General features: G+C 42.9%; 1 protein-coding gene across 1 annotated transcript; it reads right to left on the minus strand.

Moving 5' to 3' along the window:
• Window positions 1-375: 375 nt before the first annotated feature.
• On the minus strand, window positions 376-26,645 carry pds5b (PDS5 cohesin associated factor B). The gene is made up of 35 exons (XM_035624092.2): window positions 26,517-26,645; window positions 20,901-21,028; window positions 20,430-20,633; window positions 19,960-20,046; window positions 16,086-16,183; window positions 14,945-15,071; window positions 14,458-14,538; window positions 13,702-13,842; window positions 12,814-12,929; window positions 12,277-12,371; window positions 11,895-12,040; window positions 10,763-10,914; window positions 9,744-9,857; window positions 9,490-9,571; window positions 9,324-9,372; window positions 9,021-9,160; window positions 8,643-8,758; window positions 8,427-8,532; window positions 7,319-7,479; window positions 7,006-7,129; window positions 6,754-6,912; window positions 6,510-6,578; window positions 6,190-6,326; window positions 5,919-6,042; window positions 5,472-5,676; window positions 5,048-5,162; window positions 4,614-4,746; window positions 4,395-4,514; window positions 3,892-3,954; window positions 3,642-3,787; window positions 3,329-3,401; window positions 1,987-2,411; window positions 1,740-1,820; window positions 1,351-1,447; window positions 376-1,227 (listed from the first exon to the last, which is right to left on the minus strand). The coding sequence occupies exons 2-35, from the start codon at window positions 21,006-21,008 to the stop codon at window positions 1,195-1,197; spliced, it is 4,227 nt and encodes a 1,408-aa protein (XP_035479985.2). The 5' UTR covers window positions 21,009-21,028; window positions 26,517-26,645; the 3' UTR covers window positions 376-1,194.
• Window positions 26,646-26,789: the final 144 nt, after the last annotated feature.

The raw sequence follows: 26,789 nt of genomic DNA on the forward strand, positions 1-26,789 counted from the left end.
ATTAGCAACTAATAGCTTTTCAAGCCTCAAAATCTCAAACACTGCCCAGAAAATTTTCACAAAGTATTGTATCAGATGAAATAGTGTCCCACATCCATACCACCTACTAATCCTAAGCAGGTTTTGACTACAGAGTGTGTTCACAACATAAAAACTTATTGTAGGCGATAATGCTTTAAAAACAAACTCAAATATTTTGAAAAACAACAAAGGGGTTTTTATGGGATTCCACCCCAACAGACTCAATTCTATTTGAATTGTGGGCAACAAGCGGTTTAGTGTCACACGATCTTCTGCCTGATCGCGCTGACGAGAACAAGCGAGCGGCTTCCAGCCGAGACTTCAGAGCGAAATAAAGAGAACTCGTGGAGCGTGTCAGGTTTTATAGAGAATTATATTGATACAACGGAGGATCTGACTGCGTGGATGTGAAGCCAAGTTAAATCAGCAGTGACAAAACACTACAACGACAGCTGCTCATGACGTCTGTCTACCGGTAAATACAAACCTAAAAAATGAGACGCACACTACAATCTTTTTCAGAGGCAACTCTACGTTTGGACATTTTTTTTTTTAGCTTTTCAATACATGGTAAAAAAGAAAAAAGAAAAGAAAAAAAAGAAGTTAATATACAAAGCTGTAAACAAAAACGCATGTGGTCTTTTTTAAAAGTAAAATGACAATTTAGTGTCACAAAAGAAGATAATGGTTAATCTCTTTTGGTTTTTAAAAGTGGGACACGGGGAGGATTGATAAGCAATACTGCTTTATGGGAGCACTTTAATAATAATAATAATAATAATTATAATGATAATGATATCAGTGGGGTAAAGGCTTTACAGCATCCGCCCAGTCAGCATCAAACACAACAACAGAACATGAAACAGACACGAGAGACTATTTACAAGAGTGATCTTTTTCGTCGGTTTCCTGTTAAAATCATTTCTACCTAATGTGGCGAACATCATCACAATGCAACACAATGCAACTGACCACAGCTGATGACACAGGTGTACTGATGCGGTGTGCATGTGGTGTATGCAAGAGTGTGAGTTTGTGTAACAGTAGGGAGCGTCGGCGTATGAAAAGTTTAAAAAGTTCAGTGTCCATATTTTCTTTCCTACGTCATTCCTCCACAACTTCAGAATAGACAGTGTCTTCTTTTGTCCTCGGTCATCTTTTTTTTTTTTTTGCTCATCTTCTTCGCCCTGCTGCCTTCTTGCGACCCTGAGGGAGAGAAAAAAAAAACAGAGGGGAAGAATCTGAACTGGAAACTGTGCTTATAAGTTTTTCCGTACTACTTAGTCTAATGACCCAGAATTCCCTGAAATCACTAATTCCTTTATGCACCTTCGGTGTTGGCTCGTCCTCCTGCTCCTCCTCCTCTTCTTCATCCTCTTCCTCAGAGTCTTCTTTAGCAGCAGCTGCCTTCGATCGCCCGGAACGGCTATAGGGGATACACACCAAATAAGAACGCTTCAACAATGCAACAGGGAGACATCATGGCAACACCACCCACATGGGCAAGCAGCTGCAGCCTGGCTCAACATTTCTGTTTTAGTTTTTTTGGTTAAGGTGGGTAATGCTGGAAACAGGGATCCTCAGCAGAGAGAGGACCTTAAATGTACCGTAAATTTCATGACACAGGAACAATATTCCAAAGCCTATGATGTAGAGGAATTGCGTTGAGGTTTATGTAAAGAGAAAAAAACTTGGGGATAAATTATTGAGTTTCTTACACTGGTTTCTTGGCAGGTGCCTGAGCTGATTTAGGAGGACGTCCTCTCCTCTTCTGTGGTGTCGTCTCTGTTGACTCCGTGCTGTTGGATGAAAGCAAAGAGCAAAACAACACCGGGATCAAAACTCTTGAATCTTGTTGACAGAAATGATCAGAACCAACAGCAGATGTTGCAGCTGATGTTGCATCATCTCTCTCACCAGCATCTCTGTTTACACTTGACAGAGGGAAGAGTTTCTGTTTCTTACCCTTGAGATCGCCGCGGCGTCCTGGCTTGCCTTCCTCCTTTAGTCTTCACCTCCATATTTTCACTGCCCCCGTCATCCTCTACCTCCTCCTCCGCTGCTGCTGCTTCCTCCTCGCCCCTTTCTTCTTCCTCCTCCTCCTCCTCCTCTTCGTCTTCTGGTGGCGGAGCTGCCTTCTTTCGCCCCCTCTTCCCCTTGGCGGGAGTGTCCTGACTAGCTGTAGCGGATTTCGGAGGTCGGCCTCTGCGCGCTTTCTTCGGCGGGCTGTTCTGCTCGTCCTCTGGCCGGTTGTCTTCGTCCCACGGTTCCTCGGCCTCTGCCACGGCGGTCGTGTTGGCCACCGCCTTCTTACGCCCACGCTTTGGCTTGCTGTCCTGGTCGTCACTGGAGGTCACGCCACGTTTTCGACCACGGGGCTTTTCAATATCCTGTAAAACAGAGGACAAATGAATGATGAATAGTGTGAATTATTTAATTTTTTAAATAAAATCCTTCCAATGAAGGTACAAAAAAGTACAAAAAACCCTTCATATTATTCAATTAATGTAAGAAGTACTTATTTGCAAGTGTGAAAAAAAATATTGAAATGTACGTACAATTTATATTTTTAGATAGAGGAAACCTTTAGGTTTAAATAAGTTTTTGGAGAATTGTTATATGAAATTGATGCAAAAAAACAAAACAGGCAAAAGGTGATGCAGCCGCTCCGGAGGCTGTTATTCATGATAGCTTACATAACTAATCCCATTTTGACTTAAATCCAGCTGGTGTTTGCTCAGTAGGATCAAAACACAGAGACACGAGGGTTTATTACAGCCAACAATTAACCAGATCACAGCAACACGCCCGTTTCTACGTGTGCTGAGCTGCAGTGTCATTTCAGAATGTCTTTGTTTATTTGTGCAGTCACGGAACAGAACAGGAAAGTGTCTGGATCACTTTGTATATAAAACCCATAGTAATTTTGCCCCCTAGTAGTTTCATTTAGTGTCATGGTTAATCTTATAAAAAGTTACAAGTAACAGGGTCATGCAAAAATTAAAACAACAGTCTCATTGCTATTTCTAACTGGAGGGCGAAAAAAGAGTCAAGATTCTTTCAGCTGATTATATTCCAATAGTTAGGAAGTAATAACTTGGAAATTTCTGGAGCAGAAGATATTTTACACAGGACGGATAAGAAAGTCATTTAGATGTGATGACTATGCAGATGTTAATTTTCACCTGGATAAACAACATACACATCTTTGAATTACGATGCAGTTTAAGCGCATGAAACGTCACAGTTTTACAGTTCCCAGTCTCACGTCCCACTAGATAAATCTGTACATGAAGAGGTTTATTACCTTGTCAGTGCTGTCAGCTCTTTTAAAACTGATGTCCTCGTTTTCACTGTGATCCATTTCAGTGCTGTCATGCCTGGAATACAACAATCATTCATTATTATATTATTAAACGCAACTCAAGGTGCAAACAGAGACAAGATGAAAAAACATTTCTTTCTGTTATGCTGAGCACAAATCAGTGATTATTTTCAATCTGTGCTGTGAGGAAGTTTGCTTCTTGACAACACTAAAATATTTTTATAAGGGTTTGAACATGGGTTTGTGGGTTTCCTGTGGCTTAGACAAATGTGTATGGGCATTAAATGTTTGATACCTGGTCTTGCTGCGCTGTGGGGAACCTGGGTTTGACGAGGAATCGTCGTTACTGGCGGTCTCCATGCGAGAAGCTTTGCTCTGGATCGGTTTCCCCGCCGACGACAGCGGCTTGTTAACTGCACCCAAAACGTTCGCCGACTTGGGCTGGAGTGGGGAGAGATGACAAGAGTCCAGTTGAGTTCTGTTCCATTTAACAGTAAACTAAAAATGATTAAAAAAAATTAAAAAAGAGGTTTCCTCAAGCTTACCTTTCCTGGTGTGAAGAATGCCTTCATCTCTGGTGGGAGGTAATTTTTCGTGTTGCTGAAATTCTGGGAGAAAATGTTTATGTCAGAAAGATTGTTTGCATAGAGAGAACAACAAGAACAGCAACAACACCTCAAAAACAAGCTGAGGATTATGAGGAGATGGTTTGGTCCAGCCAAAAAACCTCATTAGTCAAAATGTGTGTGGGGCAGGTATTTTGATAATTCGTCTTGAAAACAAGCCAATCATAAAACAAAACATTGGGGAGCAGACAATGGAAACCAGCTTCTGCAACCAGGAAAGTACAAGTCATCTGTTCATCTGCTTTATCTCTCAACATTTTTCTATGTGCACTTTTCAAAGAGTTTACATCTGAAACACTCAACCAAAGGGACGTGAGTATCTCGACCCATCATTTACAAATGGTCTCATTTGAACATTAAAAGCAAATCCAATCCCATCCAAGATTTGATTCTGAGAAATGTTTTGGGGTGAAACCACCAACCTTGTCGGGTTTGGTGAAGAAGCACGTGGGCAGCACAGGATCTTTTGGGGACTCCAGGCTGTAGGTGGTGCTCTTTGACATGATGATGTTCATCGCCACGTCACACACCGTGTAGAGTTTCTGTACGGGGAAGACGCAAAAGTCTGAAGTTACTCCGCGTGGGAGTTAATGGGCATATAGCTCATATCATGAATAGATCTAAGAAGATGCAGCGTATACCTCGTTGGTTTTGGAATCGGTAGGGGCCTGGGCGTCTTTCGTCTGTTTGATGTTCTCCACCATTTTCCTTATGAAGGCGTGGCTGTTGTTCTCATTCTTGGCCATGATGATCTCAAGGACAAACCACAGAGCCCTGATGAGGAGGGGAGGTTTGAAATCAGCAGGAAACACCCGACAGCCAGGATTTTTAACATTTACTTTTAAGTTCTTGGTCATAAACCATAAAGCTCTTTTGATACTGTAGATGCAATGTATGAGTGATGGCAACAAATGCAACGACAACAAACATACCGTCATACCTGGTTGTTATATTCTTGTCATAGGGTTGGTATTTAAAATATATATTTTGTATATTTCTAAAAAAGGGTTATTTCTCACTTATCATAGCATTCTTTGAATCATCGTTATCAGAAAGCAGTGACTTCACTACATACTCTTTAATTTCTTTCAGTTGCTCGATGTCTTGTACTTTGACGTAGTCTGGGTCGTGTGCCAGCAGGTGGATGGTGTAGGGCACCACGTACTCCGGCAGCAGAGAGAACAGCTTGTCTGTTGGTACATATTATGTATGTATATCATGTATAAATATTATAATGTTAACTAGTTACAACAGTGCTAACGATTACTGCCATATACACAGAGGTGAACGAGAAAGAGAGAAAAGGATCCTATTAAATCCTCAGTCTTATTTAATAGATAGTTAATAGATAAAGGAGAACAATTCATGGTATAATTTTGGAAAGCATCTTAACTTTTAGTGACTAAAACCTTTGCGTAGTACAAATTTCAAATATCATGCCACAGACATTTTTACAGCATGCTTTAAATGGAAATCGTCATTTCATTCGTTTCTTTTACCGCTGATGGCCGCATGCTGTTTGAGGTACTCTCGGCGTATGTTGACGTTTTTCACCAGACACTGGCGAGCATGAGCCCTCCTCTCCTTCACGGGGTCCTTGGCACACAAAGCGAACACTGCCATGTATTCCAGGGGTAGACGGAGGCGGCACAAGCCGCGGTGCAGCTTCTGGGAAAAACACTGCCGCACCTGGTAGCACTCGTCCTGCAGAGGGAACAGAAAGACAAACAAAGGACAATGATTAAGAGGAGGAGACAGACAGTGAAATGGCTTGAGTTATATGGGGATGGAATGCAGATGGAACAGAGTCAGGTGTTGGCGGGAAAATGATCCCTGATGGCAATGCATCATCTGAAAACAAGATTCAATTAAAACCCAAAAGAAAAAAAGATTCAGAGCCCTAAAAATGCGTAGTGCATGAGAAGGGGATATGAGGCAGTTCTCACATTGATGACGAGAGCGCACAGCTGATATTGCTCCAGCGTGATGATTTCATGATAGCAGGGCTCTTGTGCCAGCTTCAGCAGGGCGCACGCCGCCGCCAGTCGCAGCCTTGACATGTCTGGTTTACTGGGGGGTGAGAGGAAGAAGGCAGAGGAGACAAGGGTAAACAAGGATGTAAACAACATCCCCTGGAGTCCACATCACTCCAGAGGCCGACACAAATAGACCCTCATATTTGCCTATTAAAGAGAAGAATAGGCATTTGTCATTTACCCCATCCTGCCCTGCTCAGTTAAATCTCCATCACTGTGTAGAATGGCTGTTAGCATCCTCAGGGTGGAGTTGCCCGATTTGCTCTGGTTGTTCTTTACTCCGAGCAACCACCTCACCATCAGCTTTATGCCCTGAATCTGAACAGAGGAGGGAAGAGGGTCAGAAATCACTGTAAGAGGATCCCTGATAAAATAATCAGAAGAAAGAAATATGCTTCCCTTAAGTAAGATTATGGGATGGTGTGGAAATTGATATTTCAATCCGGTTTTAAAAGTACTGTTTAGAATTTAAGTTTTAAAGCGAGAGAGTTCACTGCTGACCTTGGCCAGAGTCTCCGGGGATACTTCATCATCAGGAACCCAAAGCTTGGTCGTCTTTTTGCCTGGAATCTACAGAAAACACAAAGAAAGCCGGACTTCACATTGTGCAAACAAATAGTCAGCAAAAACACTGGTCCAAGATCTACGGTGAACAGGGAGCTCAGATCATTACTGTTGATAAAAAAATCTAAGAAAAAAACAATTCAAAAGCTCTGGTTGGTTTTCCTTTAGGAAATCTGCGTACCCTGTCGTTCATGAGCAGATCCTTCACGATGAAGTTGGCGACTAGAGATTTGAGCGGTGCGGCAAACTGTTCCGGGGCGAGCTGAGCCAGGTGACCCAGGGTGGTCAAAGGAGTGATGAGCTGCTCCAGGTTAGCAGGGTCCAGGCCTTTGTGGAGAGGCTGGAGAAACACACAACATTTCACTGACTGACACATGATTTGTTTGTAGTGGTTTTTATTTTAAAGTCAAAAAGATGGGACTGACTGACTGACCTCAAAGATCTGGGCGAAGTGCGTGTCTCTGTTGGTGAACATGGCGTTGATGCAGTGGATGGCATACTTGGCCTGGCGAGGGGGGCCCCTCTTGGCTTTGGCCTGCAGTACCGGCAGTAGAACACTTGGGGGAGCGTGAGGTGAGAGCACAATTAAAACCCAGCAGCAAGTACAGGTCATCACTCACAAAGAGAGCAGTGTGCTTAGGGCGAGTGTTTCAGTCAAACAACAACAGTGATTCCTGTGTATGACCAAATGCTCGAGTGCGACTGCGAACATGCTGCTGTAAACAAGAGATGGAATGGAAACGTACGATTTGATGTGAGGGAAACTCTCTTCCATCTTGCTGCCGGTGTTCTTGAAGATCTGCAGCGCGGCCTCGGCCACCTTCTCGTCATCCATCTTCAGACATCCCAGCAGTGACTCAAACGTCTCTGCCGAGTGGAATGACACTGGATGTGTGAACGACAGCACCTGTGAAGAATGAACGACAACGGCTCAGACATGTGATAGATAAGATTTAGATGACATCTAATATATAATGTTCGATGCTCTCGACAGGGTTGCTAAACATTTACAAATTTAAAAATTCCATACTTTTCCAGACGATATTTTACATCCAGATACAATAAGCCATATGTAATTAAGTAAATATCATTATATAAATGAATAGTATAATTTCATTTATATGTTGTATTTAATATTATATGAGTAAATATTATGTGAATAAAACGTTGTAAAACCCAACTGTTTACATATGACATTCTGTGTGTGTCTGTGATTTTGTTGCGCTTCATATGCAGAGTCACAGTTTCTCCAGCAACTTGATTGGGATGTGCAGATTGATAATGAAATATTGATACTTCAAATTCCAACATTGTGGGTGTGTGGCTATGGCGACGTTTGTCGCTGACTGTGGGAACATGACTAAAGAGATTGAGACGGATCGTTAGTATTCTAAAATCGTTGGATTCACGTCTGTGAAGACCTCAGTCTTTTCTATTTTCTACACTTATCCAGACCTGTATTTTTACTATAATCAAATTCCATACTTTGCCATACTGCGAAGGAACCCTGTCTCGAAAACATGATGTGATAGGGCTAAATGTCATCGTTATTAATGTGACTAATGTGTTTGCATCATTACAATGACTGCTGCTGCCAGCCCCACCTCCAGGGAAAAACTGCAGGGGGGGCGTTATCCATCACCGGATATTCATTTTGTTCCTATATGTCGTTTCCGAATACTATCATTCAACCCGAACAACACTAAATAATATATTTAGGCCTCAATGCAAACAGACACCTCAGCAGCAGAACTGAATTGGGCACAGGGCCAATAATTTAGACCAACACGAGAGATAATGAAATAGATACAGAGCGGAACGCTGCTGCCGTTGACATTTTCCACTGGTTTTTACCTTCAGTAGTTCTAGTCCAGCTCTGATGGCTTCTTCAGTGGGAACGCCCTCTTCCTCGTCATCAGCTGTTCCGTCTATTGATTTGTTGACTTGTTTTATCAAAGCACTGATGAGATGATAACAGAGATGGGGGAGAAAAACAAAAAGGTCAAACGCTGCACGGTTTCGACCAAATGTCACTGTCATTTGTAGTCTTTGTATTAAGGTGGTGAGAACCTGATGGACTCCGTGTCGATGTGTACAGGAGCGATTCTCTCCAGCAGGAACTTGACCATTTCCAGGAATGGATTGCTGGGTTGTTTGGGACTGCCCAGCTTTTTAGTGATGTCTCGCTAGAATGGGGTGAAAAAATTAAATAAAATTAAACAATTATTAAAAAAATCATCCTGAATAACTGAAAAAATTACAATCCTTCATCTCACAACCACACAAAGTGATACTTCTTCTGAAAATCCTGTTGTACTACAACACGTATTATGATCATACTGAGCAAAGAAACAGACGTCCATAAAATAAAATATAAGTCTCTTGTAACAACATACTAATTCAATGCATTTCTACACCGTGATCTCGAACAGAAGCGTCAATACTCACCACACACACTTCAGCTTGCTTGCAGGAGCAGGAGGGACTGACTAAGGTTTCCAGCTGATCTCTGATTCGCTCGTCGTCATCCAGGACCTGAGCCAGCTTCTTCACAAAGTCCTGAGCCTTTCCCGGGTCCGGCAGGTTCTCTGCAGACACGCACAATTAAAAGCTTACAAGGCCGGTAAGGTTTACACCGTTTCAGACATTTCTTTAGCGACCGTTTAGGAGATTAGTAAATTAATAATCCAAAATGTAAAGTAGATACAAGTTTTCTGAAAAAAAAAAGGAACTTGTTAGGAGATCACTTACTTGTGATCACCATGACTTTGGCAAATACAGCTTTGCTGGATGCTTCAGACTACAACAAATACACAAACATCACCACAACAAAAACATGTTTAGAAACATGGAGTGTGTACATTAACTTCGCAGTTTTCTTTTAAATTGTGTGCATTGTGCTTTGGGTGAGAATTACCTTGGGTTTTTTGACTAAGTCCAGCAGGTCTTTGACGTTGTGTCTCAGCAGATTCTGGCACTTCCACATCTCATTCAGAGCTCTGAGAACCACAGAGGAGGAAAACAAAAGGTTGGAGAGACTAATGTGGAGGAGGTATGGTAGTAGCACGTAGTGTACTACTATTCCTATTAAACAGATGAGTTATTTCGGGATTAAAACTTTACCACTGTCTCGGTCTGATGTGTACGAGTGTGTGTGAGAGTGAGACTTACTTGACAGCGTTTGTGTCCAGGGTCGCATAAAGGTAATAAAGACACTTCATCCTCTCTGTGGTTTCCAGGTTGTGAGGAACCATGTACTGGGCAAAGACACGCTCCACCAGCAACCTGTGCACATCCAGGAAAACCATTTTAAGCAGGAGTATTTTACAAATAAATGAATGTCTGTTACATTCAAGGCCTTAAAAAATAAAGATTGATTGATAGAGAGCTAGAAAGGGTTTTGATTCGACCCACACATCACTTGTATACATAGTTATTGCCTTGCTGCTCTTTTTTTTTCATTATCAAATATTTATGTATAAATTAAATCAGTGTAGTCCTTCACTGTCCATTTCTGTCCAAATTCGGGGATTAGCTACCTTAACAGATTCATGTGATTTCATTTCAGTTCAGGTGTTATCTCCAATTTTCACCCTCTCAAATAAAAAAGGGACGTTTTGGACATCTTTCTGACTTTGAATTCTGGATAATACAATTTTACAAAGTTTTAAGGGGGGATTGTCTGAGCATGAACAAGTTGTTTTTATTGCAGGCATGTCGCTTCTCTTTCATACAGTCACACACTTTCACACACTCAGGAACTGCCTGATACAATACAGCCTCTTCCTGTTGGCAGCTCAGCAGCGACGAGTGATTCAAAGGTTAACTTCACCCTCAAACGCCCCTCTGAAGTCAGATCAGAGATCATTGTGCTTTGTGAATTTGCGGTTTGTTTAGTGTTTTGCTTCTTCCCCCGCAGAAGTGCCCACTTTGCCTCACAATGGCATTTCACAGAATGACTTTCAACAAACCCTAGAGAGGTGCTGCAGGTCGTTTTCAATTTCAAAATGAATCAAGTGCTGAGTCAGGGATCTCGCGGAGTATAATCAGCATCTTTTAGGTAACAGATCTAAATACTCTTTTAAACACTTACCCCTTGAAATTAAATTCTTAAAAATATCAAAATTCATGAGTGTTTCGATTTTTCCAAAGGCATTTAACACAACACACAGGAAGATGCACACACATACCTGTCATCAATGCTGTTCTGGTAGTAGATATGGAGTAGCTTGTCTTTGATCCATGAAATCTGTTTAGAGGCCTCCCTGCCTCCCTCTCCCTGCAGCGAGTACTTCCTGTAGATCGATGCCAGGCCCATCATGGCCTCCTTACGTACACGCCACTGATGACAGAGGACAGGAGAAGATAAAGGGAGAGACACCACCAATCACAAAAACTAGTTGAAATCAGACATTATCAGATTCTACACTGGCTTAGGTCCCCAGAAGAAAAATGGTCATATAGCAAGGGCAGGACAACTCTCTTGTTGACAATCTATTACTATATTACTAATTATCGGTCATGTTACAGCAGCAACAAAAGGTATTTCTTGCCGAACGTACTGCGGTCCTCTAGGAATGAACAGCCGGCTTCCCCAGATTAGCACAGCGGGGATGGCTGAGTTAGCTTAACCCACCACATGCTGTTGTCTTGGTATCAAATGTTGGACAGTGAGACGAGAGACACGAGTTCCCCCTCAAATGAAACTGCAGGAGTTGGTACAAGAGGCTACAGGCCCCTTTAACATCCAAGAGCTGTTGTGGAGAACGCGGTTATAGCACATTGGTGGTACTTCGACTGCGTGTCCCGATGGGAAATACATCAAACTACAAAATATGTGCATAGTCATATCTTATAAGGCAGGCGGAGTGGAAGCATAACTAATTAATTAGACCCAACCTCTCGACCGAGCAGCGAGGCATCCAACCGTAACATAACTAAGGCCTTCCTCCTCGCTAATAGACACCTCAATATGTCCAATTCGTTTTCCTTCTTCTTTTTTAAAGCAAAAAAACCCCATTGTGCTGACAGGTACTAAACAATTTTTACATTTGAGTATTTGCAGGATTCTTGAGTATTTAGACTTTGTTTTGATAAATAATCGTTTTAGTTTCTGTTTTCAGGTCATACAATTGCTGGTCTTTTTTGATGGTCTTAATATATTAGGGATATATATATATATATAAAGTGAATTCATATCCTAACAATTTTCAGTATTAACTGATATGATAAAAACATTTCTTTCCATATCTCCCTGGCCGACATACAAAACGTTGGATAAGCACCAACACTTGCAAAGCCGCACAGAATTTGTCGACTTACTCTTTTGTCCAAGGTCCTCTCCTTTACAAAATTGAGTAAAGCATCATTGACTAGAGACAAGTCTTTCTTGGCAGCAGTTACTATAGAGACAATGACATCATGACGGATGGCCTCTTCTGGGTCATGCGATCTGACCCTCAAGAATTCTGGTAGAGAGAAAAAACAACAACACAGGAACAAATGAGTGGGATGTGAGAAAAACAGCCTCCTCCAACACAGAAAGAAGTCGGCAACTGCTCCTCGTTTCATCTAAAATCTTACACTCACACAGACTGAACATTGATTCCGTCGGGTTTAATGAGGATTCATTTTTGTCTTACACAAGAGCAGATTTTCCCAAAATGTGTCTGCTCAGAACTCAAGTTGATTTCAGCAGATTTACCTGTGAGGTCTTTTGCCAGGTCTGGATGGTTCATGAGACAGTGACTGGCGAACTTAACACACTCCAGTCTGATAGGGACATGGATGTCATTAAACCTGTTGGGGGGGAACAAACAAACGTGACTGTCAGTGACTCTAGAAGGCAACACACACACACACACACAATCATCCAGGCAAAAAACATAAATAACCTAGAGCTTATATGCAAACACAGCTTCTCAGGAAGCCAAATTTATGTTGTAATGCAAAAAAAGGGGTCATTAACCAAGAGACAATCAAACAAAACAAGCTTGTTTTGTTTGATTGTCTACTAAAAGGGAATGTAATAAAAATCAATTAATTGAGAAAAGCAAATGTGATTGTGTGTGAGACTACAACAAACACTACGTATTGTGTAAGAGTGAACATCCAACAATAACTGTATGTTGAAAAAAAAGAGATCTGTGCACATCTTCCCCCCTTAGAAGGTATAAAAAAATATATATGTATAGGCATTTCAAAGATCTGCAGTCATCATGACCACAACACTGAGGCCCACCTGCCCAGGTAACACTGCCAGAGGGGTTTGTTCTGCGCAGCCAACTCAGAGTCCTTGGCTCCAAACATCTTAGCCAGCAGCTTCACCACCTGCAGCCTCTCGTCATTGTCGTTACTCTGCAGAGACCGAGGGATGGAGAGAGAAACCATGCTCAGAATTTGTCCTTAGGTGCCAAGTCATTTACATTTACTTCATTGGCAACATTAACATTTTCATAACACACCACAGCAACAGTTTCTTTGGTATCAATCTTTTTTTCCCTCTCCAGAATGGAGGAGTTTGGGGAGGAGAGAGGAACCAGCGGAGACAATAAGAGTTAAAAATACAAAGGAAGGCGTGAGAGTGAAAGGAAGAAAAAGCATCAGGGTGAGAAAATGAGAGAAGAGGAGGGAGGTGAGTGTTGCTAGTCGACTCTCACAGGAGAGAAATGACAATAGGAAGGTAAGGGAGAATGAGGGAGACGGAGAGCGCATGTGTTGTCTGTGGGGGGAGAGGTTTTATCGCAGCTATTATTTTGAGGAGACAGCAGTGATCTGCTCTGCCTCTGAACAGTTAATGAGCATTATCCATCAGCAGGAAGCCTTTATGAGAGACTGCAGAGGCAACATTACACTGACTGGCCGGCTGCTTTATCTTTCTAATATGAAACAACAAACTGACATGGAAACAGAAAATGGGCATTTCTGTGGGTAATGGGCCAGAAATTTCAGCTTTTTTAATCTGTTATGTTGATGAACTAATAATACTAATAATAATTAAGGTGCTAAAGGCTCCATTTAAGCACACTGTGAGAAAACAAACAAGCTACAGAGATTATTAGTTTGAAAATCCACAAAGCAGCTTAGCTTCAATATTGAACTGAAATAGCATTTTTTTCTTCTTCGCTACCTTGAGTTTAAACTCCAGCTGCGGCAGCACAGACAGAAGCAGGTGGCTGTCGATGTTGTACAGCTCCAAGATGAGGTCAAAGACGTGTTCGGACAGGTCGCTGACAGAGGTCTTCCCCAGCATCAGCACCTGGTTGAAGAACTGATGGAGAAAACGGAGAGAGAGGGAGGGAGGTTACTGACTCAGACTATTCTTACACACAACCTCCTTTTTCAACGGATTTCTGAGCTGAATATTTCTCGGCATGAGACAGATTTAGGGGCTGGATGCAGAAAATTTGGAGCTGGTAGGTATATTCGTTGTTTATTACCCAGACAAACCTCTGTCCTGCACAATCACAAAACCTACTATGACACACATTTCCCAGCCGCCTTCAATTAAATCTGAATTTACAACACTGCAAGTTGCATGCATACGACGCGAGCCCAAGCATAAATATTCGGATGCATCAAATGGTTTATGTTCAACAGCTGATTTTGATGTCCAGCGTATCACTTAGTGTCATCGTTTGCTCCGATATGAGCCTCTTGTGGTGCCAAGGTATTTCCAGCATGACTGGCTCTAGTTCAACTACTCCTGCGGTGTCAGTATCATGCTCTTCTTCCCATTAGAGTACGTGAGGCCATTTCAACAGCAAATATTTCAGCCGTTTCAGAATTCAATGACTAGTACAGGACGTGCATAAGTGCAAGTTGTTGAATACATTTTAAAAAGTTGTAACGTGTAAAGATGAAAGAAAAAGTGTTTTAATCTTACATTGGTGATGTAAGGCTCAATAGCCTGAGCAGTCCTCTTCAGCAGAGCTTTGGCCAGGTCATAAGCTTGTTTATTTAAGTTCTAGACAGACAGAAAAAAAACAGCAGGTTAGAAAAAGTGTTCAAATGTCTAGGTGACAAAAATACAACTATATTTAATGTGAAAAATACAGGTGAAGTCCATGATATCTTGTTATTCACTCAGAAGAATCCCATTTGAAAGATTTCAGCAGAGACATGTTTCTGCAAAAGCTGCTTTACCTCTTCTCTCCTGCAGGGGTCTCATTGAATTGCAGGGTATGGAAAACGATATTGGCTTCAGTCTACTGATAAAACCAACTCAATTCAGATCATCATGCCTCAACCGAGCTGCTTCTACTTGCATCAACCTTCTTGTTGAAGCTGTGAGTGTGTGGTTTGTGGATGTGTTGCTTTGTTGCATGATCGTGGCTGGCTGGTGCACGTGCATCCACACGCTGTGCACATACCTTGTGTGCTGGCACCAGGTTGACCAACACGGTGTCCAGCAGCTCCTGCGATACTGTGTCGCCCTCGCAGATGATGGAGCTCATCAGGTCTACCATATGCATGTGCACCTTCTGGTTGTGGCCGTTGCTGGAGAAACGGGGAAAAACAAAGCGAGAGGGGTCAAAGGTCAATGAATGCATCGCATTATTTAAAATGTGATATTCAACACCGGTTCACCTGGGGCAAATATTCCTAGATATTTAACGCGAGTGTAAATTTGCAATTTGAGCACAACGGCTGAGATAAACTTTGGTGGAAGCGGTTTGTTGTAGGGATTTATGTTTATGTTGTCTACTTACTGAATTTCTGCCTCTGAACACCGACACACATGCACGCACGCACACACACAAACACAAATGATGGGTGTACTTGCTCATAATGATCTGCATTACAGTGGGAGGTAAAGTTTATTACCTAGATTTGTATCTCAACACTGCCACACACTACTTGTCTCATTACCTCCCATTCACTTAATGTGTTGCTTGCGCACTCACACAAACACTCACACACACACGCATGGATGCATTCCGCTACACCTCCTGGCTCACTGAAAACATTCCTTTTTGAAAAAAAAAAAATAGCATTGTGCTGACACAACCTTGACACACACACACACACACACACACACACACACACAGACACACACACAGACACACACACAGACACACACACACACACACACACACACACACACACACACACACACACACACACACACACACACACACACACACACACACACACACACACACACACACACACAACCTGGTTCCAGTGGCAAAGAGCCAACTCTGGTGCTGCAGAATTCAGCCCTCGAGGTTGAGCAGAGTTAAAATGAGAAGGGAGGGTTAGGGTGAAAAGGGGAAAGGGGGGAGGGGCGGGTGGGGGTTAGGCAAAGAGAAACGACCACACAGCCACTGTGATGTTTCATGATGCAGCAGCGGAGACAAGCTGTGGTATTAAGAGACAACTACATGTGCTCATTCCCGTTGTAAACGGCTGCTTCTAACCCAGAAGGAATTAAGGCCCATAGAATACATCATGTGGACACACATATTAACCATAACACTTAACAGGTGACCTGTGATAAAAAGGACTTACTTGATGACCTGGAACAGAGTTCTGTAAAGCTGGGTGAATATCTCATTGCTGTCTTCGAGCTCAAAGCAAATATTGTAGGACTTCACCCATGCTATGTTCTGGACAATGAGAGAGGAGGCAGGACGTTAGTGACAATGCAGTTTACGATGCAAATGCAAACTAGGGAGGTGAAAGGTCAAGTGTGGTGAGGGGAGTGAAGGACCGCCAATGTATGCTTCGTGGTTGATTTTCAATAACAATTTCCCCCAAAACCAAATCAAACACATTTCTTTGGAAACCTACGATATCAGATTATTTTTAAGTTGAGTACACAACACTGGCTGTTACACATCCAGCTGCTGCTGCAGCTAAAACTCAAGTTGTGGGACTCAAGACTCAAAAATCAGGAAGCTCATAAGAAAATAAGGTTCACGTTGAGATTAAGAAGTCTACAGCTGTGTTATTTCAATATGTCAGATTTAGTAACAGCAGATATACCCAATATTAAAGGACTCAGCTCGGGATCAGGGCCACTAACAATTTGATCAGGACAACACAAATAAATAATCGGAAATAGAAATAACCCTGGTGTCCATTTTCGATTCAAATAAAATCCTTTGGTTTGTAAATGTCTCCTTGTCACATTATTAAAGAAAAACACGTTGGATAAATTTTCATTGAGCTCCTACATTTAGGGCCGGCACCTGGGTGGAGCAAACACAACAAATGATAGAAACATCGTCAATACACAATTGATTGACAATTTGCTCACTGTGAATTCGACGGACAATTCACACATGGGCTCAGTCAGACTTAACACAGAGATTTGAATAGAGAGCTGGCGAGGTAGAAGTCTCTGTATAATTTTCCAGTTCAACTGACTGGGATATTTGCGTTCACACAAACAGTTCCTCCGGGTAATGTCAAGAAAGGTTCAGGGTTGCGAACAGCCTCTGTCTGGGTAACTGCTTCTTCGCCTCTCTGACACTGACAGAACAGAGCCGACGTAACTTTCGCTTACAGGGAAATAGGGACGTCGGAAAAATAGCTACAGATTGTCGGAAAAGACGCTAGATTTATCGCAGCACACTTCTTTGAAAAGAGTCACTAAAAAAGGTTCCAATAGAATCAGTTCACATCGATTCATTTCAACATGGCAACCAATAACTTCTGTCAGTCATGGCTTTTTAAACCACTGTCTTTTTAAAAGATTGTCTTGCAAAGACAAAGTTGTATTACGGTCCAATTAGATTAAACTTGCTCTTTGATTTCATCAGCAAATCGGCAAGAAAACTGAAAAGAGAACAAACCATATTTGAAAACATATTCCTAATAATACTGAGGGATTTAGGCTAATAATGTTTGAAAGCACAAAACATTTATAATGAATGGTTTTGACTCGGTGTATAAAAAGAGAATTCAGATAAAAGAGTCTGTTGCAGTCTGGAGGATATATAAAAAAAAAAGCTGTCAGATTGCTGCAGATATAAACATGTTTCCTATAAACTTGTTGCACAGCAGGGGAGAGAGCATGTGTCGTTTTGTCAACACTGCTTCCTCCGCTGTGGCTCTGCACTCGTCTTCCACATTATTTATTTAAACATGGTTAGGTAAAAGAGTGAATTTCCAGAGGTCAAGTGAGATGAAAACTTTCATATCGACAGGGATGAAATAAAACAACCGACAGAGCAGAATGAGCCATTAGGTCAACAGTCCAAGCACCAACTGAAGCGCCACACAGGTCAAGTTGTCCACATTAACCTTGTGTGTACGTGTCCCTGTGGCCATTTATAAACTGTTCTATTAAATATCATTTCACCAGCAAGCAACCACTGGCTTCTCTTTCCTGACTGATGTACAGTGGAAGACTTCTAATGCAGGGTGACAAATATTTGCATCAATGGTGCAAGTGTACTTTGGAGTTGAAAAAAAAAAATAGAAGCAAAAACGATCTATTACAAATTGCATTCATCCCAAAACCAGGTGCCTTCATCCACAGGGGTGTTTAATAAAGATTACCAGTCAGGGGGGCTGAAATTTTCAGGATATTCAGTTTCATTCAGAGGCTTTGGCCAAAATTACCATGGAGATTATCCTCAATGTTTCAGATGGACTATCAGCTCATGCTTAAAAATCCCTTACTCATATTTTAAAAAGATAGAAATTTACTCTGCTTAGAATAATACATTTTGTCTGATAGGATTCCTCCACAGTAAGTTTGAATATGTTTTTTTTTTTTTATTACATTTGGACTACCTCTACCTATTTTCAATCTATGAATACACAGACACTGTTCCCCCCACCCCCAAGTGTAACTGGACATAAGATGCCTCCTGTTTCACTGAAAGCTTCATTCTCTCTGTGTGTGTGTGTGTGTGTGTGTGTGTGTGTGTGTGTGTGTGTGTGTGTGTGTGTGTGTGTGTGTGTGTGTGTGTGTGTGTGTGTGTGCACCGAAGGCTTCAAGTTTCCACATTGCACCTGTTTAAACTGCATATTGGACCACAACTAGTGTAACAAAGGCCTTCTCCTGCGTATGGGTCTGAAGTCAAATTTAGAGAGACTCTCTTTGGCTAAATGTGACAACAGTCCGGAAATATCAATCCATATCATTCCGCAAGGTGAAGCTACAAAATCGTGAAGTAACAAGAGGGAGAACACATTTATACTTTCAACTTCTCTTCCCGGCTACATTGAGCATGACATTTGAAGTGCTAGAGAGGCTTTACAAAGCCCTGCTTTTCTGAGCCTTCTGTATGAAGCATTACTCCGGTTTGGGACGTGTTTCTTCGCATATAACTGCAGTAGCTGATTGCGCGAGCTGGAGCACGAACACCAAATGGAAAAAAAAAAATACGACCAGCTCTGGGTCGGCTTGGAAAGGTTTGGGGGCAAAGGTGGCTTGCAGCTCCGGCAGCGAGCTTTACAGCGCCCTCTCGCCTGGACCTCGCCGCTTCCCGGGGCCGTGGACTTGGTACTCGCTGCGCCTTCCCTTCTGCTGGCCTCGGTCAGCTCGGGACGGCGCCCCCCCCCCCCCCCCCCCCGGCACGACTGTTCGACCGGGGCGGACTGTCCTCAGTGTGCTCCAACCGTGTCGCGTTGCCAGGGCAGGGATTGGCCCACGTTTACAGCCGCAAGGGGTCTGCGCCGATGTCGGCAACTCACTCGGCCCGTCTTGAAACACAGACCAAGGGGTCTAACGCACGCGCGAGTCAGGGGGCACGCTACTCGAAACCCTGCGGCGCAATAAAAGTGAGGGCAGGCGCACGCCGGCCGAGGTGGGATCCCGGCCCCGCGGGGCTCCAGGCACACCGGCCAAAAAAATGAATTAATCGTTTGAAAAATAATCATTTGAGACAACTCTACTAAGGTCCAATGGTAACAAATCTCTCTGTTCTTTTGATGAGCAATGGAGAAAACATTTGCCTAGAAGGCTTCTTATGTGACCAACCTTTAAACCATTTCACTGGACAAAATGGCAAAATTTACTGGTGACAGACTGTGTTAGCTGTCATTAATTGCTACTGATTCTGTAATGGCTGTAATGAAATTTAATGTGCTCTCTGCAAGCTGGTGAATGTACCAGGGGAAAATAGAGACACGACCCTGTTACATCCTCTACCACGAAGAGGGGACTGCTTGTGAAGTTCTCCTCTCGGGAGAAATCACACCACATCACAACATTTTAAGGAAACTCTTTTTTTATGAATGTCGAATCAATATTATCAGCAAAATAGTTCTGAAGCTGGAGATCCAGACTGCAGATACTTGACAATGTGAAAAGATTAGATGAGGGATTTCAAAGCAGATTAAATACTGAATAGGAATTTGAGAAAAATGTTATCCAACTTCAGCCGTTCCACTGATGCACGCACGCACAAACACACAATTAACGTACCTCGAGCAAGTAGAAGTATCTGTTGAACTGAGCGCTTTTGGTGTCTTCCAGTCCCTTGAGCTGTCTGGTGATGAACATGAAAATGTCCTGCAGACAATAAAGAAAAACACAGTTGCAGTCATTAGCTTAATGGTGTGATTTGTAAGCCTGACAGCTACAGAACAACATACAGATAGATGATTCCAGACAAAATGTTTTAGAATGGTCAGCAAGACAAATTTTAAAAGATGAACACAATTGATATGCTTCTGTCTAACAAACAACCTGTGTTTGGAAAGTTCTCAAAAAATATATGTATATATGTGAGTCATATCGGGTCTCCAGCCAAAAGCTGCACACATTTTCAGGCCTACTCCACAATGAAAACACAAATCAATTGGTCAGTTATTGTTAAGGGAGTGTTACAGAGATGATGCAACAGGGTCATGTAATTAAAACAGTAAGCTATTCTAACTAGGAAAGTGATGTACCTTGAGTTTCTCTGGGAAGGTGTAGGGCGCCTCTGGGGCGTAAATCCTGAATATGTCTGCAAGACAGCAGGCCACCAGCAGACGCACATCCTTGTCTGGGTGTTTGAGGAAGAAGTCTGAGGCCAGATGGAGGGCTAGGTTCAGGTACAGCTCCTTCTCCTCCTCAGAGTCCTGGTCCATGTCCATGAAGGTCTTCACAACCATCTGGGAAGAGGGGAGAGAGATATTAAACGGGGCGAGCAGGCACCAGAGGTTACTGGATGGTTGGATGCACAGCTCGTCTGGCCCTTTAGCTTAGTTGAACAATAATTGGATGAGGTTTGAAATCCCTCCATAGCATTCAGTTCGTACTGTTGCCACCATGCAAAGACATAAATCAAACTTCCTTTCAATAATGCATCAGTAATGATTAATTCTGTTGAATTACACAGAGTAGATAGATGCAGTAGAGCGTAAGAGAAAGACACCGACCTTGAGCCTGCGGACCATTTCCTCTTTGGAGATCTTGTCAGATATCTCCTTGACCCCCGGGGGGTAGGTCACCTTCCCGTCTGCGGCTCGAGCTTTAGAGTGAGCCATCCTCTTTAGCTCTTCACTGCCTGGGGAGAGACAGAGAGAGTAGTGTTTGTAAGAAACAGGTGAGACAGAACAGAAAGCATGAAACCTTGGAAGAATTGTTGAACCTCAACCAACCAACACTGCTCACTGTTTGGAAACCAAGGCAAATCTTTTTAATACTTCAAAAGAAGTCTGCAATAGGACCTCTGAAATATTCAGCGAGGTATTCACAACACAGGAATAGCTTTCGACCAGATGAATCTAGGGTGAAATCACTGTGTACAGAGAGCAGGTCGACTTTTCAATGCGAGCTGCTGCTGCGGCTTCTGCGATCATTGTGTTCCACAACTCATTACTGCCTTCACTAACCTGTCAAATTCATGTTTGGGGCATTGAAAAGGATTCAAAATGTGCTTTGATTTCACACTGATTTTCATACTGTAGAAAAAGGAGTTGAGGCTACTCTTGTTGCTTGCTGAACAGACGTGTCTGTTTCTTTGCGACGGATAAATCAGAAAACTACAACCTAAAAAACGGCCTCAGACACAACTATTCACATCGCTGCACACGGGACTGAACTCAGAATAGACAAAGTCAGTTATCGCCTAAAAGAGCCCGACTGACACATTAACAAGTCAACAAATCAACTGAGGTCAGCAAACGCCTAATGGCTCAGCCACTAACAACCACCAAACAGATTTGGCATTTACGTCTCTGTGTGCGTGTCTCCATACTCGGGCTGCTCATTTTCAGGTATAATAATGCATGTTTAGAAAGATAACAAACTGCACACCCTCATTTTCCCGTCTGTAACTTTAGCCCATTGATGATCTTAATTGTATGGCCATTTGTGAAACAGTAAGACAGTATGAGTGAGACAGTTCAGGATCAGTGTCTTGCCCAAGAACACGTGGTCAGGAGCAGCTGGGGATCAAACCACCAACTTTGAGACAACCGGGCCCTTTTTTTTGCACATCCTAAAAGCTATTTTAAGAAGGGCAGCAAACAATGACAATTTTACTATTAATTAGTCTGCCAATTATTTTCTAACCCTTTTTTCTAATGTAACAATTAGCAGCTTCTCTTTCTCAGATATGACCATAAACTGAATATCTTCGGGTTCTTTGTCTGTTGGTTATATAAACAAAAAACAAAAAAAAACAAGCAAGTTGAAGACATTGCATTTGGTTCTGAGAAACTGATCAGCGATTTCACATTTCTCAAGATTACATCACTGTCCTTTCTTTCTTTGACTTATCGTCATCCATATCCACGTCATCTGTTGTGAAATCACAGAAAAACCATTGTTGAAGTTGTCAACAACTGAAATGAAACATGGACTACAGGGACTTCACACAGGATATTTAGTTATTAGCTGAGGTATTAAAAATGGACCTCCCCAAACTGAGCTTGTGCAGTTGTAGGTTACATCAACACCACTAGTATGTTTTTAGTTTTAATAACATCAATGTTGCTACGTTTACAATGTTCACACTTCTCCAGAGTTTTCGAGCGGCTAAACCAGAGCACTTTGGAAACGTCGCTGGTCCCGTTTTATTTTGAAAACTCCTGGGCGTCTGGAAACAATGACGCAGTCACTTCTTGACGGGACACCTCGACAACGAGCGGTGAATGCAAAGCATTGCTAACACTTAACCGTCAGTAACAGTTCCACTTTGTCATCGGTACGACAAAAGAAATCGCCGCTCTTACTTTTCATCATTGTTGTTTCTCATTTGTAGTATTTTCTGTATCCAAGCAACCAGCTGCGGAGTAGACAATCTGCTTCCTGTTTACACCGACACGGACACGCCCAGTATACGTGAACAGTCATGTGATGTGCGTTTTGAGAGATTTTAGCATGTTTTAGTACGGTTAAATTTTTTTGAATTAGTTTGGATGTAGCTATAGTTAGTATTTGCAAGGCTGGTGAAGGTGTATGAAACGGTCAGACCATGTGTTGCTTACAATCAGTGATTTTGATATTTCTTTTTCAAATATCCATCCAAAAAGAACTATGTGTTAAAAGTATTTATTAATTTTGGTAAGTCACAACTGAAAACTAAAAAAAAGCTCCAAAGAAATTACAACTTTGTGGCCTTTATTGTGTTGTAGAGTTTGCTTGTTTTTTTAAACACATTTTCATACCTCGCTGCTCTATATTTCAGATTGTTAACAGCTGCATTTCTGTCCTCTTACAGTCTTACAGTTTTACTTTTCTTCTCTTAGAAAATATGTTGCTAAAAAATAAAAAAATTGCACACTACTATGTCAAACTATACAAAGCTTCTGTTGAGAATTCATTACATTGCATATTTAAATAGACTTTTTCATTATTTTCTTAAAAATGATAGACAGAGAGAGGCTGATCCATAGCCCTTTAGTTAAGAGCTACAGTGCTTTGTCTGCCGTGTATGACAACATTGGCACTTTACCTGCTTTTAACTGGTAAAGAACAAAAATTAACTGAAATGTTGCCTGCATCAGCATCTATTGGACATATTTATTGTGTTTTCTGCCCTGAGCCAATGTCTCACTCCGCAAATATCTACCTCTGCCAGGGGATTTGAGAAAAGAAGGTTAGCAGAAATCACTGCGTATACAGTATACTGTTAATCAATGCTTTAAACGGATGGACACAGAAGCGTCTACAGTCTAGTTTGTGATTTATCATAATACTTTTAACACTGAATAACAATTGATTATGCTGAAGCAGTCTGGGTCAATGGGTCTGCCGTCTGACAAAAGCGCTTTGTGGGTTTGATTTGAGGCCAGACTGCAATACTGGGTTTTTAATCGCAATCCTCTGCAGTTGTACTTGAGTTTTTATAACCACACACACACACACACACACACACACACACACACACACACACACACACACACACACACACACACACACACACACACACACACACACACACACACACACACACACACACACACACACACACACACACACACACACACACACACACACACACACACACACACACACACACACACACACACACACACACACACACACACACCAGAGAAGCCAAACACACAAACTGGACACTGGCAGGCTGCCAGTTTGCTTGATTCTGACCTTCTGTTCCACCCCACAGCTGCTGCCAAACTCGAGTCGGTATCTCTCTCCATCTACCACACTGACACACAGAGAGCGCTGGCAGCCAATCAAAGTGGAGTATTTTTCACTGGGTACCATCCATCAGGGAATATTTCACTTTGAACAAGAAGCCACACCAAGTAATCGCGCACACACAGGCGGCTTTACCCTTCACTAAACCTCTTCAACACGGGCCACTTTCAACTCAATACTAGTTTATCACAGTCAAACACATGTATCTTCCCCAGCAGAGGGTTTTCTATCTGTCCGCAGAAATAAGAAGACGCAGTCAGTCTCCTAACCTTGTCTGAACCTCGACACTGACAGCCCCTTGTTTCAAACCGGTGGGTGTCTCGGGGGAAGAATGCGACAGGCTGCGACCAGAGGAAGGACTGGACACCAGCGGGTTGAAAGGATGAACTCAACGACCTCCACACAGGCACTCGTACGAACACAAAGTGAAGGAAAAAACCCTATTGAAAAGCCGGGAAGCATCAGATTACCCCAGATGAAATGACATGAAATGGACAAAAATTGACTGGGCGAGCGTTTCTCTGACAAATCTGAACCAGTCAAGAGAAGCCAGAAGAAAAAAAAGTGAAGCAGTGATTGCGGAACTTAAGTTCAAATGTTGTGGAAATAAGCCAGTGAGTGAGGTCTGGGTAAACCTCCAAAGAAGTCACACTGCGAGGAAACTACAGACGGACAACACTGCTGAATCACATGTCTACGGTTATTAGTACTTTTTCACGATCCATTCAACACATACAGGCCTCCACAGAGTAACAAAACTAACAGGCGACCATTGAGGATTTGCAGAGCAAGAATGTGACCATAAATAACTATAAGTTAAAAAACATGAACTCCAACCTTAAAAAAAAGACTGAAGAAAGGTAACAACAAATGTGTACAAGTCGAAATGTGTTACTACGTTAAATTCCAGTTTTGCTTTTACAAAATTGATATTAATTGGAATTCAACGAAAATAACTTTCTAATGACCAAAAGCCTTACTGCGTGGCCAATTGGAAAGAGAATCAAGTTCACTGCCGAGCAGATTTTCACACACAAGGAATTGGTGTTTTGATGGATAGCAATGAACACACGAATAATAATAATAATAATAATAATAATAATAATAGTAATAACAAAGCAAATTGAAGAGCAAAAATTTGGAGTTTAAGGAAAAAGATAAAGACAGGTATTTAAAAGTACAGGAACGGAATCATGCGTAAAAGATATAGAGTCAAATTTGAAAACATGAAAATAAAAATGTGTGAAACATGAAAACATGAGCAATATGCCACACACACACACACACACACACACAAAACGTTTTCACCCATGAAACTTCTCGCAGCCATGTGATCCTCTGATCACTGACCAATCAACGATAATCAACACATCCCTGTCCGTCAGGACTCGTCGTCTTGTCGGTGTGATCCCTGTGGCCGCGGCTCCTTCATGCGTCGTATCAATAAAACACAACACAGTTAACTGTACGACACCATGTGCGCTGCCTTCGACCCTGCAGGGCCCCGGTCAGAGAGAGCTCCCCCCGGCTACAATGTGTCACGATCGACCACCAAAACAGATCGCTCACGCCGGGAGGCGATTTGCCCGTGGCCACGCTGAGGGTCGCAGCCCCCTCACGGCCGCCGATTGACGGTCAGCGCCAGTTTGCGTTGTCTTCTTGTTCTTGCTCCCTCCGCGGCGAAGTTAACGCGAAGAAGGGAAACGTTGCAGGCATATGCGGGTGTGTTGTTGTTGGTCCAGCGGCAGGTCGAGGCCGGGGACTGGTGTGTGTGTGTGTGTGTGTGTGTGTGTGTGTGTAGCCGGGGCTCCTTGTTGCTGTGGTGTTGACCATTGCTAATCGAGTTAGCTGCAGTTAGCCCAGCTAGCAAGCTAGCTAGCTAGCTAGCCAGCTTGTGTGCTTGTGTGTGTGCGTGCGCGCGCGCATCTCGCTAGCTTAGCAGGAGCTAACGTTAGCAACACTCTCGGTGACAGAGGGCGGACGGTTGGTATCGTTACCCAGAACAAAACAGCGCGATATCGGTCTCCACGCAGCGGTCGTACGACGGAGTCAAGTCGCGGCTAAACTCGGGCTGTCGTGCGGACGACGGGGGGGAGGGTGGGGGGGTCTAACGAGCGGGGCTTCCCCCCGCGCTCCTGCTAGCCACCAGGTCGGGAGCAGCGCCGCGAGTCGAGCCCGACGCGGCTGCCGAGGACACAGGCGAGCGAGGCGGGCTGCGCTCCACCTTCCTTCGCGCTGGAAACCCGGGCTCCACTCCCGCGGACACATCCCGGACGCGTACCTCGCCTGCTGTCCCCCCCCCGCAGCAGCGTCCGGGGAAAAAAACCCACCGCCACGTTTCAATCGAGGCGGGATTTGCCTTGTGTTTGTGTGCCTTTTCTTACCTGTTACGGTGAATTGTGATCTATCGCGTCCTCCTCTGCAGCTCTCTTCCCCCTCCTCGCTCCAAAATGGCGCCAATATAGTGTAGACCCTGAGCCCGCGGGTCTGGACCGTGAGTGGTGGCGCAGCGCCACCTATAGGGCGAGTCCGTGTGGGTCCTGCCGGCGCCTTCACGTGATGCTCGTATAATCCTACAATCACGTCATATAAATAATAACAAGCCCATGCTTTTTTTTTTAAAATAGTTGACACAAATTGACTTATTCTGTGAGATT

The sequence above is a fragment of the Scophthalmus maximus genome, chromosome 2 (assembly GCF_022379125.1).
Source record: "Scophthalmus maximus strain ysfricsl-2021 chromosome 2, ASM2237912v1, whole genome shotgun sequence".
Lineage (NCBI taxonomy): Eukaryota > Metazoa > Chordata > Actinopteri > Pleuronectiformes > Scophthalmidae > Scophthalmus > Scophthalmus maximus.